The 13,966-nt window shown below is 42.4% G+C and overlaps 2 protein-coding genes across 4 annotated transcripts in view; one reads left to right on the top strand and one right to left on the bottom strand.

Moving 5' to 3' along the window:
• DDX21 (DExD-box helicase 21) overlaps positions 1–4,065 on the top strand; it is a 45,706-nt gene extending 41,641 nt beyond the window's left edge. Inside the window, exon 17 of the mRNA XM_068258580.1 lies at positions 3,664–4,065. Coding sequence (XP_068114681.1) covers positions 3,664–3,876 — 213 coding nt within the window. The 3' untranslated portion in view covers positions 3,877–4,065. The remainder of the gene's footprint in view (positions 1–3,663) is intronic.
• Positions 1–13,954, bottom strand: part of STOX1 (storkhead box 1) — a 176,088-nt gene extending 162,134 nt beyond the window's left edge. The window contains exons 1-2 of one of the 3 annotated variants that reach the window (XM_068258578.1): positions 13,865–13,954; positions 8,535–8,677 (exon numbers count right to left, since the gene is read on the bottom strand). The gene's annotated coding sequence lies outside the window, so the exon portion shown is untranslated. Of the gene's footprint in view, positions 1–2,117; positions 2,295–8,534; positions 8,760–13,864 lie in introns of those variants that run through there. The other 2 variants (XM_068258579.1, XM_068258577.1) reach the window with 2 other exon arrangements.
• Between the last annotated feature and the right edge of the window lie 12 nt (positions 13,955–13,966).

Below are 13,966 nucleotides of genomic sequence, written 5' to 3' on the forward strand. Positions count from 1 at the left end.
TATGCGTGGTTATTCTCTTCAGAAAATAATGGCAACATACACCCTTAAGCCCTGCAATACTATGGAAGGCTGGGATGAATTTGTGCCTGATGCTTTTAACAACTGGATCTCTTGCAATGCAGGACTCGAACCAGTCTTACAGAAAATGCAGTACTGGACACTCAAGATTGCAGTTGATTGGAAGGTGGATGCACTTCTAGGAAAACCTAATGAAGTTGCCTTATACCGTTTTGGAATTAAACACAATCACTGTGGAACCATGCTCTGGGATAATCCTTGCCTTCCTGCTCCTACTGCAAGTTCATGTTATGCCCAAAGGAGTGGAAATCCATATGAACAATACATCAAGGAACACTGGATGCAATGCAAACCATATGAGTGGTATGAGCCAATATTCCCAGCTGTTTCCGTACTTTCATTTGGAGAACCAAGACAGCCTGATCCTACAACTTATAACATGCTACAAGAACTTTCGTCCACACCTGGAGATAATACTGTGGAAATGATAGAACTGACCAATGACCAGGGAGACTACAGGATGAGACAGTTCAACCTGGTTACTATACGTCAAGCAAGAAACATTTCCAATGCATCCCAAGAAGAAACCCAAGGGATTATACCTACTCCAACGCTACCCATTACTGTTGCAAATAATGATCCTTGTTTCAACCTGAGTGACGGATTATCGTTTGAAGAAGAAGAGGAGGAAATCGATCGTCTTCTTATCTCACCTATCACTCCGATAAGTATTGACTTTTATGCCAACATGCTTAACAGTGTATGGTTTGAGCAGTTCGAAGAGACTGAACAAAATGACCATACCAATGTGTATGCTACTGAAGAGTGATATATAAGATGACCCAATGACTCCCTGAAAGCGGGGTGTCAAAAATATTTAATCTTTATTATCAGGTTGTCATTAGGTAAACTGAAATAGTGTAAGCACTATAATTAGAGAAACATATGCATATCTTATGGTATATGACTAATGTAACTGTTTGCATTATTATATCATGTGCAGTGTGTGTTTAATAATCCTATTATATCTGGTGTGCTGTGAATTATAGTAACCGTATGAACTGCTTATGAACTATAGATACCCTCTCACCTAGTAAGCTAAACTGTTGGTGAACCTTCACCCAGTAAGCTCAAACTCTAGGTGAACTCTGTGAATTCAACTCTCACCTACTAAGAATGAACTTTAAGTGACCCATTCAACTGTGCATAAACCCTGGAGTCGTAAATTTCAAGTTGGCCCCATCCAAGGCCAACTCCCCCTCACATGTCTGTCTCTTGTGACGACTGTGGAACTCACGTGAGTGAAACTTGGTTTAGGTACGATGTCCCCTATAAATATAGGTCAAGGCTCTGTTCAGATAGACATTGCCGAGATATGCTGTAAGGGAGGTGGTACGTAACTCTTTTTAATTTATGTACTCCTGATGGCTGAGAAATGTTGCTAGATATTTTTACTATTGCCTTTTTTATAATAACCCTGTTCTATGTGATCTTTGTATATTCTATGTTTATTATTACAAGAATACATTTATTTTAAGATAAAAAGTGATCTTGGTCTGAGACTCATTATTTCATTGGGGATATATGTGATACTAAAAATATATATTGTTGGTATGACTGGTTAAGAACCCATCTGACCGATCTGAGGAGAACTAACGCTTCACTGAGTTAGTATTCTCCATAGTTGGTTACCTATTTTATATAGGAGCTGGCATTACTGCCCAGTGGCCAATGACAGAATCTGTGCACCCAGGATTAGTTAATATTCACTACACACACCCTGCAGGAGGAGGTGGTGCCCAGCATCCAGAGGCGCTGCACAATGCACATTATAGCAGCTGCTTTTTATAGAGGCCAGATAACACCAAGCTGCTTCCCAGCATTGCACATGGGAATTTCTCGCTACAGCACTGGGTCCCCGGATTTCAATCCCAGCCAGGGTACTATCTGCACAGTTTGCTTGTTCTCCCCATGTCTGCGTGGGTTTCCTCACACTTCCCAAAAACATACAGATAAGTTAATTGTCTTCCCCCTAAAAATTGGCCCTAGACTACAATACATACAGTGTGTAGCCCCTCTGAGGGACTGTTAAAGTGTACCTGAGGCAAGTAAAGAAGAATGTTTTCTAAACACGTGAGGCTTCTTCCATCCCCCTCCAGGCTGATCAGTCCCTCGCCATCCTCCTCTGCTGCCTGAATCCTCCGCTAGGTGCCCCGGTAATCTCGCAAGCAGGTGCAGTTAAGCCGTGCGCTCCCGCGATCAGGAGTGTTCTGCGCCTTTGCTTTAGTACTTTAGTGCGCCTTTAGTACTGAGCAGGAGCAGGACTCTCCAGGCTACCGGAACATGATTGGGTGTGGCTGGGCCACGCATGTGCAGTATGCCCTGACTTGCGAAGTAACCGGCACAAGTTCTGGCAAAATTCAGTAGAGAAAGTGATGTAGCTTCCTGTCTGTCAGAGAAAAGATGCATGGAATTATTTTCATCTCGCTGAACTTCCCCCTATCTACCACCTTGACTATCTCCAGTGGTAGAGCGGCTTCATAACCATTCTGTTCACCTGATCTACCACAAATTGCAGTGTATGCTTAAAGGTAGCAACACACTTGTTGATTATTTATAATCTATTAGCAGTGTGTGAAGGATTCAAGTCCTCGTTCAGATTCGGATCAGAGAGGGATCAATTGTTCAGTCACACTGGATGGCAATCTATTAATGTGTCGCTACTTTAACTTATAAAAGACAACTGACAATATGTATTTTCCATCTCATGACCCTGTATTATCCATTTCCTATGTGGTTGCATGTTATAATAATTATTTTTTTTGGCTTGTTGCATATTCTGTAAGCTTTTAGTGTAAGAATGCAAATTTTGCTTAACCTTTTGGGGACCAACGTAGGTTGAATCTACGTCCAGCAGGTGGTGGTACAATTCTGACCGGACGTAGATTCAATGTCCGTGCTAACGAACCGACCCGCTTGTGAGCACCAGAGAGGGGAAATTAAGCTGTCATATGACAGCTGACATCTCCCCTCAGTGATCAGCAGCCATCGCGGCTGCCCTAACCTCCCAAGCGACCCCCTTTTTCAGCAAAAACGCCTGGTCCTTAAGGGGGGGTTAGGCGGCCGGTCCCGAAAGGTTTAAAGGACATCCGAGGTGAAAATAAACTGATGAGGTAAACGATTGTAACTATCCTCCTCATAAAAAAATACTTATTTTAGATAGCCCACAGTTTTATTTTATATTCAAATATATTTACATTTTTTACTGTTTCATTGTCTCTGCCTAATATGAATTGAAGTATGTTCGAGCTCAAATCTGAACTATTGATCCTTTTTATCTCTTTCCTGCTCTCAGAAGCCATTTACTGACAGGAAAAGGTTTTATGGTTGTAATTCCTTATCAGTGAGGGTTATGCTGTAGTCCGACACAGTCCAGACCAGGTCTGAAGCTGCCACTTGCATAACTGATGTTTAACTCTTTCAGGCAGAAAAAGAAAAAAAGGAACACAGCCTAGTTATTTGTGTGCTTGGCACTGTACATACTCATGTCTATCTCATCATGACACACGTCACCTTGGTTGTCTTTTAAGATTTGTAAATCAAATGTAAAAACTAAAAAACAAACTTCCTGGATTTGTTTCTTAGGATTCCTGGAAAGACTCAAGGCGGTGGCAGCTCTCTGTGCCAACTGAACTTCCAGCTCTACAAGAATCATCAAGAGACTTTGATGGCAGAGGAGGGCGAGGAGGAGGAGGAAGAAGAGGAGGAGGCCGATCATTCGACAGAAGAAGGGGTGGCAACCGAGACAGAGGCAGCAGAGGAGGTGGAGGCAGAGGCGGCGGATTTAGGAGACGCTGAGGCTCCGTGAATTGGAATTAAATTATTTCTTCTTTTTTTTTAACTTCAATATTCATGCGGACCAACTCTGCCCACCAAATTTTTATATTTGAGACGGATAACATCGCCAGTAGTGCTTTATCTTAAAGCTGTGTTACACTGCCCTTTAATAAAGTCCAGTAATGGAATACATTATGTATAATATAAAAATCAATGCTTTTGCCTTCTATTTGTTGCTGTTGCCATGATTGTTTGTTTTGTAACCAGGCTAAAGTCATAAGGATAACATGATCCAGGTACACAGAAGATAAATGTTAAAGGGCATCGGAGGTGAAAATAATCTGATGAGAAAAACAATTGTATCTATCCTCCTCCTCCTAAAAATGAATTTTTTTTAGCTATACCACATTTTATTTTATATTTAAATCTAGTTTTTAAGTTTTTACTGTTTCTGCTCAATGACCTATTCATTGAAGTATGCCAGAGCTCAAATCTGAGTTATTGACCCTTTTTATCTCTCTTCTTTCAAAAGCCATTTACTGACAGGAAAGTGTTTGACTGTAATTACTTATCAGTGAGAGTTGTGCTATAGTCTGACCTAGTCCAGCCCGGGCTTGATTCGGACAGAAACTGCGACTTGCATACCTGATGTTTAACTCTTTCAGGCAGAGAAAGGAAAAAAAAGGAACATATCCTAGTTATTTGTGTGCTTGGTACTTTAAATACACATGTCTATCTCATCAAGTCACCTCGGTTGTCCTTGAGGGCTACTTTCCACTAGCAATCGCTTGCACTAAATGATTGCAATTTAGCAAGTCCCTAATTTTTTTTCTGCGATTCCCACTGTGATTTTGCTATGTAATGTATTGCATAGCAAAATCTCAGTAAAAATCGAATTGCGGTAGTGGGGAAATGCTGCGAATCCTGTTATCTATCAAGCCCTATCGATTTGCGATTCAGCATCGCAAACGCCCACTGTAGAAAAGGGCCCTTAAGGTGTGTACAAACTTATGACTTATGTCCCCGTCTGGGATCAGGACCTGATCCACTTTGGCAACATCACTGGGCCAGGCTGTACAGATGCAAAGTCAGCTGTATGGCTGGCGACGTGTTCTGTTGCTATGTAAGGGAGGGGGTGGAGGTAGGAAGGAGGATTGCATGCGTGACGATCTGTGGTGGGTGGGGTAGCAGCGTGCACAATATAATCGTCCGTCGCTCGGCCGAGTTGAACTACCAGGCGGATCACGAGTGGTAGTCAGGGATATTGTACTCATGCTTGATTATCGTCTAAGTCGGTCGTTATCAGCTGCCTCGTCCCACTTTCATCATGCGTGGGTACGTAGCTCTAGTTTACATTAGCCATCATGATTCCTTTGAGGCAGTGTTCATTCCTGATTGACAAATGTTCCAATCTGTTGATGTGACGTGGGTTCTGCTGTAGACTGATAAACATTAATTTCCTTATTACGCGATTGGATGTGCTGGTAAATATTAATCGCATATCCCACCATGTACATGTGCAGCGCACTGATCAATATGCAGGGACCTGCTTTGACCAAAATATTTGTAAGTGTGTTTGAGTGCACGGTTAATCATGGCCAACCAATCCACCGCCCACCTAAACAAGAACCAGGGGGGGAGGGCACTAACTATCAGGGGTCCGTCTAATAGGAGGTGTGTCTGCCTAGTGGTTACCATACTGGTTTTGTTACCTTACCTTTTGACCAATGTTCTAGCTAGAGATTATGGGGCCCTCAGCTGTAGGCACTCTTAAGCAATGCTACCTGCCCCTACCCTATGGATATGAGTTAATTGGGCAGTTTACAGTCTCATGCAATCTACACTGCATACAGTCCATGGGTATTGAGACAAAGTTTGAGGTTGGATGACAAGAAACACACAAGAAAGTTAGTGGTGAATACATTAAGTATCTCCGGGGCCCCCTATGCTCCAGGGCCCCATAGCGACTGCTATGACTACTGCTACGCCCCTGTCTGACTGAGAGAGCTCCTTTGCGCTTTACTTTAGATATTCTGGTTTTATATCCACATGCTATGAAGGCCTTGTTAGGATTTTTCTAACTGGCAGTTGGTCCCATATCTAAGCAAGTTAGACTCTTTTACATTTAGCACCATTTAATGCGTGAATATTTGGGTTATTACTGCCTGCAGATTAGGAGGCTTTTGGGACTTCTTGAGCCTAGTAGTATCATACTGGGTAATTTTGACTTCGTTACTTCTATTCAACCAGCAAGTCATTTTTTGACAGGAAATTACATAGGTGTCAGGCTATAAGACTATGTACAAGAGACATTATTGTGGGGAAAAAACATTTCTCAGCTTTAATTTACATTTGAGCAAAAAGTGTCCAGTCCACAATTATTCATACCCTTCTCAATAATCAATAGAAAAGCCTTTATACAGCAATCAAATGCTTCCTATAATTGCAGACCAGCGCTTTGCATGTCTCCACAGGTATTTTTTCCCATTCATCTTTAGCAATGAACTCCAAATCTTTCAGGTTGGAGGGACTTCTTGCCATCACCCTGATCTTAAGCTCCCTCCACAGATTATCAATTAGATTCAAGTCAGCACTCTGGGTGGGCCACTCCAAAATGTTAATGTTCTTGTCTGCTAACCATTTCTTCACCATTTTTACTGTGTTTTTGGTCATTGTCATGCTGAAATGTCCACTGGTGCCCAAAGCCAAGTTTCTCTGCGGACTGCCTGATGTTGTCGTTGAGAATCCTCATGTATTGCTCTTTTTTTCATGGTGCTGTTTACTGTGATTAGATTCCCTGGTCCATTGGCTGAAAAAACCCCGCAAAGAATTAGGTTCCCACCACCATGGTTGACCATGGGGATGGTGTCCTTTGGGTTGAAGGCTTATCCTTTTTTACGCCGAGTGAAGGAAACATCATTGTGAACAAACAATTCAATTTTTGCTTCATCTGACCATAACACAGAAGACTAGAAGTCGTCTTCTTTGTCCTGATGAGCATTTGCAAAGGCCAAGCGAGCTTTTGTGTGCCTTATCTGGAAAAGGAGTCCTCCTTGGTCTGCATCCGTGGAACCCAGCAGTGTGTAGTGTCCGTTGGATTGTCTGCCTTGAGACATTGCCACCAGCAAAGCCCAGATTCATCAGGATGGCCTTGGTGGTGATCCTTGTATTCTCTTTCACCTCTCTCACTATTCTCCTGGCCAGCACAGGTGTCACTTTTGGCTTCTGACCATGACCTCTGAGATTTTCCTCAGTATGGAACATCTTGTTTTCTTAACAATACTTTGCACTGTAGCCACTGGAACATTTAGAAATTGCCTTGTATCCCTTTCCTGACTTGTGAGCAGCCACAATGCACAGCCACATGTCCTCACTGAGCTCCTTTGTCTTAGCCATGACTGCCCACAAACTAACTGCAGTGAGCAGCTGTTTTTCACCTGTTGAGCTGATTGAAACGGCTGTCCCCAATTAATCAGGGTAATTAGGATGCTTTAGAACAGCTTGGACTATTTGGAACTTTGGATTTTCCCACAGACTGTGACAGTTTGTGAAGGGTATGAATAATTTTGGACCGGACACTTTTTGCTCAAATGTAAATAAAAGCTGAGAAATATTTTTTTCCCACATTAATGCCTCTTCTACATCATCTTATCTTTTGGGAGACAGCTATGTAATTTCCCAACAAAAAATTACTTGCTGGTAGAAGTAAGTGAACATTTGCCAGGGGTATGAATAATTATGGGCAGCACTGATAATAAAAAAATATCTCTAAAATCTGAGTGTGTTTAAATCAAGGGCTCTTAACACACACGAAAAACAGGTGGTGGAGAGCAGAGGGTTAACTTTATTTGCAGCTATAAATTAGTATGCACCGGGGCATCAGCAGCAACATGCTGTATTAAAAGAACCCTGAACAGATGTGTTAAAAGCAAATCTGAACTTACCCGGAGCTTCCTCCAGTCCCTCGTAGACCGCGAGTCGTCCTCTTGGCGCCTCAGTCCTCTGGGTGCTGTCTGTGGTCCTGCTGGCTGCCCCGTTAGTGCAGCGACTTCGGCTGAAGTCAAGAGCCACTGCGCCTGCACCTGACTCGATCACTCGCCTGTCGCTGTAAGCTTCCTGCACATGCACGGTTCTCGAAAGACTGAACCATGCATGAGCAGAATGCTTATGGCAGCAGGCGCATGATCAAGTTGGGTGTGCGGATAGACCATGCAAGCACAGTGGCTCACGACTTCCGTCGAAGTCGTTGCACCAACGGGGCCACCATTGGGACCACAGACTGGACACGGAGGACACAGAGACCTCTGTCTACAAGGGCTGGAGAAAGCCCCAGTTAAGATCAGATTTGCTTTTAACAGGTCTGCTCAGGATCCCTTTATTTAATGTATAAGGTAAAGGGAGATTGGCACTAGATGCAACTAAGCTACCTCTGGGGGTCGGGTGACTTGCTGTGCCTCCGGATACAACCATACAGTCCAATATCCCAAGAGAAAAGATTCAGGGCACCATGTAAGCTGAAGGCTTTCACCACTTAATTCATCCCCACAGAAAACACACATGCAGGTGTATAGGCTGCCGTTTCACGAGCCTTGCTCACTTCCTCAGAGACCGTGCACAATAATGCCACAATAAATGACCAATATACACATAATATGTATAAAGTGAGAGGAAGGACTTACTGATGCCATGCCGCCTTGAGCCACCCAACTCGCACAGATAGAGAGGACAGCCCCTTCCAGGGGTTAGTCCTACAGGAGTCTCCCCAATCACCGCTGCGGCCTGTCCAGCCCGTGATGTCAACTTTCACTCGAGTTCTTCAGTGCTGGGTATCAACGGGAAGAGAATTGTGTGTCAAGTTGGTTAGTCACCATGGCGACGTGACACTACACTGAAGTTCGCCCTTCCTAAACACGTACAAAAACAGCAGTTAGGCCTGGTTCACACCAAAACCCGCTAGCAGATCCGCAAAATGCTAGCAGATTCTGAAACGCTTTTTCTTATTTTTCTGTAGCGTTTCAGCTAGCGTTTTGTGTTTTGGTGTAGTAGATTTCATATATTGTTACAGTAAAGCTGTTACTAAACAGTTTCTGTAACAAAAACGCCTTCAAAACCGCTCTGAAGTGCCGTTTTTCAGAGCGGTTTGTGTATTTCCTATACTTTACATTGGAGGCAGAAACGCCTCCGCAATCCAAAAAATGCCTCACCCCGGGAGTATGCGTTTCAGCAAAACGCCTCCCACTCTGGTGTGAACCACCCCCATTGAAATGCATTACCCTAGCGTATCCGCAGCCACAAGCGGATGCAGAAACGCTCAAAAAGCCGCTCGGTGTGCCCCAGCCCTAAGGGCTACTTTACACTAAAAGAGCTTTTCTAAGAGCTTTGGATTTTAAAAGCTCTTGCTAATGTTATCTTATGTGGGGATTCACACTGCAGCGATGTGATTTTGTAAAAATCCCCCATAGGATTGCATTAGCAAGAGCTTTTAAAATCTCTGGCATTTAAAAAGCTCTCATAGTGTGAATCAGCCCTTAAAGGGAACCTAAACAGAGGGATATGGATGTTTCCTTTTAAACAATACCAGTTGCCCGACTCTCCTACTGATCAATTTGCTGCAAGTAGTATCTGGATGTGACACCTGAAACAAGCATGCAGCTAATCCAGTCTGACTTCAGTCAGAGCACCTGATCTGCATGCTTGTTCAGGGGATGTGGCTAAAAGTATTAAGGTGCGTACACACGTCAGATAAAAATGAAAGATCACAGACCAATTTTACCCCCTTTCATGTAGTATGAGAGCCATACTCTACACAGTCTTTTCTATGGAGCTGAACTCCCCATCAGATAAAATCTTTGCAAGATGCTGCACACAAAGATGCTGTACACATGCAACAGATCAGTATCTGCAAAAGATCTGTTCCTGCAAAAGATCCATTCCTGCAAAATGCATTCATAGTCTATGACATCTGCAGATCTCATACACACCTTGTTTAATGGACATTCATCTGCAGATCAGACAATTATCTGCCGATCTGAAGATCCAACCTGGTGGATCTGATCTACAGATAATTGTCCGTTAAACAAGGTGTGTATGAGATCTGCAGATATCATAGACTTTGAATGCATTTTGCAGGAACGGATCTTTTGCAGGAACAGATCTTTTGCAGATACTGATCTGTTGCATGTGTACAGCATCTTTGTGTGCAGCATCTTGCAAAGATTTCTATCTGATGGGGAGTTCAGCTCCATAGAATAGACTGTGTAGAGTATGGTTCTCATACTACATGAAAGGGGGTAAAATTAGTCTGTGATCTTTCATTTTTATCTGACGTGTGTACGCACCTTTAGAGACACAGGATCAGCAGGAGAGTCAGGCAACTGGTATTATTTTAAAAGGAAAACTCCACATCCTTCTCAGTTTAGGTTCCCTTTAAACATTTAAAGAACAGTGCATGGCTAACATTGAACATTGTAGGACCTAAAGGATTCATTAAGGATAGATTCAGAGAGATATGCATTGCATATGAACGTGTAACATACAACCACATGCAAGAATAAGAATTGCACATCATTGTATCGGGTTGCGAGCTCTCCAGTTCTCCCATGGTAACAATGATAGAACTACAAAAAAAAAAAAAAAAAAAATGACCAGCAGAGTCCACATTCACAGATTTATTTTGCATAATGTATAGTCAGAATTAGGACTCCGGACTCCATATTTTGTAGTCCTATAGTAACTGCTTATGGACTTATGGAAAATAGCCTCAGGAGTCTTGATTGGAAACAGGGAGAAGGAGGGGGAGCCAGAACTTCACATGGCGAGTGATGGAACTATGTGCCTTTTATATAAAGTCCTGCCCATAATTATTCATACTCTTGCAAATCTTGACTTGAAGTTACTTTTATTCAACCAGCAAGTATTTTTTTTGATGGGAAATGACAGGTGTCTACCAAAAGATAATACAATGTACAAGAGGCATTATTGTGGGAAAAAAAATTCTCAGCTCTTATTTACATTTGAGCAAAAAGTGTCTAGTCCAAAATTATTCATACCCTTCACAAACTATCAGTCTGTGGGAGAAGTTCTATACCATTCCAAATAGACCAAGCTGTTTTAAAGCATCCTAACTACCCTGATTCATTGGGAACAGCTGTTTTAATCAACTCAACAGGTGAAAAACAGTAGCTATCTGCAGTTGGTTTGTGGACAGTCATGGCTAAGACAAAGGAGCTCAGTGAGGACCTGCAGCACATTGTGGCTGCTCACAAGTCAGGATAGGGCTACAAGGCCATTTCTAAATGTTCTCAAGCTCCAGTGGCTACAGTGCTAAGTATTATAAAAAAAATACTAGATGTTCTGCACTGTGGAAAATCTCAGAGGATGTGGTCGGAAGCCAAAAGTGACACCTGTGCTGGCCAGGAGGATAGTGAGAGAGGTGAAAAAGAATCCAAGGATCACCACCAAGGCCATCCTGGTGAATCTGGGCTCTGCTAGTGGCAATGTCTCAAGGGAGACAATCCAACGGACACTGCACACTGCTGGGTTCCACATATGCAGACCAATGATAACGCCACTTCTACAGATAAGGCACACAAAAGCTCACTTGGCCTTTGCAAATGCTAATCTGCACAAAGAAGAAGACTTCTGTGTTATGGTCAGATGAAACAAAAATTTGATTGTTTGGTCACAATGTTTCCTTCATTTGGTGTAAAAAACGAAAAGCCATCAACCCAAATAACACCATCCCCAATCTCAAACATGGTGGTGGGAACCTAATGCTTTGGGGGTGTTTTACAGCCAATGGACCAGGGAACCTAATCACAGTAAACGCCACCATGAAAAAAGAGCAATACATGAGGATTCTCAATGACAACATCAGGCCGTCTGCAGATAAACTTGGCCTTGGGCACCAGTGGACATTTCAGCATGACAATGGCCCAAAACACACAGCATAAGTGGTGAAGAAATGGTTAGCTGACAACAACATTAACATTTTGGAGCGGCCCAGTCTGAGTCCTGACTTGAATCCAATCGAGAATCTGTGGAGGGAGCTAAAGATCAGGGCGATGACAAGAAGAACTTCCAACCTGAAAGATTTAGAGCTCATTTCTAAAGATAAATGGGGAAAAGTACCTGTGGAGACATGCAAAAAGCTGGTCTGCAATTATAAGAATCGTTTCATTGCTGTTATAGCCAATAAAGGGTTTTCTATTGATTCTTGAGAAGTGTATGAATATTGTGAACTGGACACTTTTTACTCAAATGTAAATAAAAGCTGAGAAATATTTTTTTTTTCCACAATAATGCCTCGTATACATTGTCTTATTATCTTTTGGGAGACACTTGTGTCATTTCCCATCAAAAATTACTTGCTGGTTGAAAAAAATTAACTTTAAGTCAACATTTGCCAGGGGTATGAATAATTATGGGCAGCATTGTAGAAAGTATGTGGCTTCCTTTGGCAGGCATATTTAAAAGGACCATCACAACTAAAAAAAGTAGTTTGTTAAAATATGACAGAACCGAGAGGTCCTGGACTAGTCCATCTCCTCATGGAGGATTCTCGTCATTTTCTTTGTTTTTAAAAGCATTTCCTGAGGGCCTGAGCCCACTAACGCAGTTGTGCGCAGTAGTACGCAGTTGTGTCCACTTTTCAGCATCTGTAATATTGATGTGTTGCTGAAAAGCGGACACAACTGCGTACAACTGCGTTAATGGACTCTGAATATCAGTTCGTAAGTCTAACTGACAAAATAGTGTGCAAGGGAGTACGAGGGCTGCCTGGTATCTTATTATTTTGGTAGTTAAACTGCTGTTCAGGAAATTCTTTTACACTTTATCAGTTGCTGTAAGTAGTAATTGAAAGGACAACTAACGTTCAGTCCAGTGTCTTTGTTTTCCTATGGCCTCTTTCACACTATACACTGAAAAAACTGAAGCTTTTTCACAAAGCACTGTTATGAAGAAAAAAAAAACGCATTAAAACTCAATACATAGCAACACATTAAGTGTAAAAGGGGCCTAAGAATCCCCATGAGGCTATGGACTAGTCCAAAACCTGTCGGTTCTGTCATATTTTACCTGCCTACTTTTTTCTCTGTAGTGGTCCTTTAATAAACCTAACAGCAGCAGTAACAGCCACTGATTAGCAGCCACCACTGTGCCAGTAACAGCAAGAGCCACTGATTATCATTTGCCACTGTGTCAGCAGCAGCAATGGCCACTGAATAGCAACCACCACTATGCCAGCAGCAGTAACAGTCACTGATTAGCAGCCGCCACTGTGCAGTAACAACCACGACTGTGCCAGCCATTGATTAGAGCCACCACTTTGTCGCAGAGATCTGAACATTAAAGTGGATCCGAGATGAAAAAGTAACTATAACAATTAACTTGTCTATATATATTATCTAAAGTTTAGTTAGTTTACACAGCAAATCTAACTGCAAACAGCTTCAACAGTGTATGATTATTTATTGCTGTTTGTTCTGTTTGTCACAATTCACTGAGGCAAGCTGATAGCATCTCCAGCCCTCAGACTCGAAAATGTCACTCCCTCTGCCTCTGAAACCTGCTCTGGCTAGTAACCTCCTCACCCTCCTGCCCAGACTAAGCTCCCATAACCCTTGCTACCTGGGACTGAGCGCCAAGGCTCTCTGAAAAGCTGTGGGCAAGGCTTGTTTAATTTATAGGGAATTAGCATATTAAAACAAAACAAAAAAGTATTTGGCTTGAGGAATGCCCTATAAACTATATGAAAGGAACACAATTATGCAATGAGTAAAAGTTTATCTCGGATCCACTTCTCTGTGTTCCCTGCAACCTAAAACTGAAGTGAAAAGCCCTCTCAAAAACTTTTGAAATTTTAAATAAGAGGTTTATCATGAGGTCACTAATTTTAGAGCAGAGATAAATGTTTGACAAAGATAAAGAGGGACATGAGGTAAAACTACAAATTGGCAGCTATATGCCGATAGAAGGGGGTCAGTGCCACCATGGTAACGTCACTTACTGATGACACAATAAGGTACCATGCCCAGGCCAGAATAACAAAACAAGAACATGACGCCCTCAGGTCTTTGCAGAGGTCTGTGATGCGGGTGCCATGGTGATA

This window comes from Hyperolius riggenbachi, chromosome 10 (genome assembly GCF_040937935.1).
Source record: "Hyperolius riggenbachi isolate aHypRig1 chromosome 10, aHypRig1.pri, whole genome shotgun sequence".
Taxonomy (NCBI): domain Eukaryota; kingdom Metazoa; phylum Chordata; class Amphibia; order Anura; family Hyperoliidae; genus Hyperolius; species Hyperolius riggenbachi.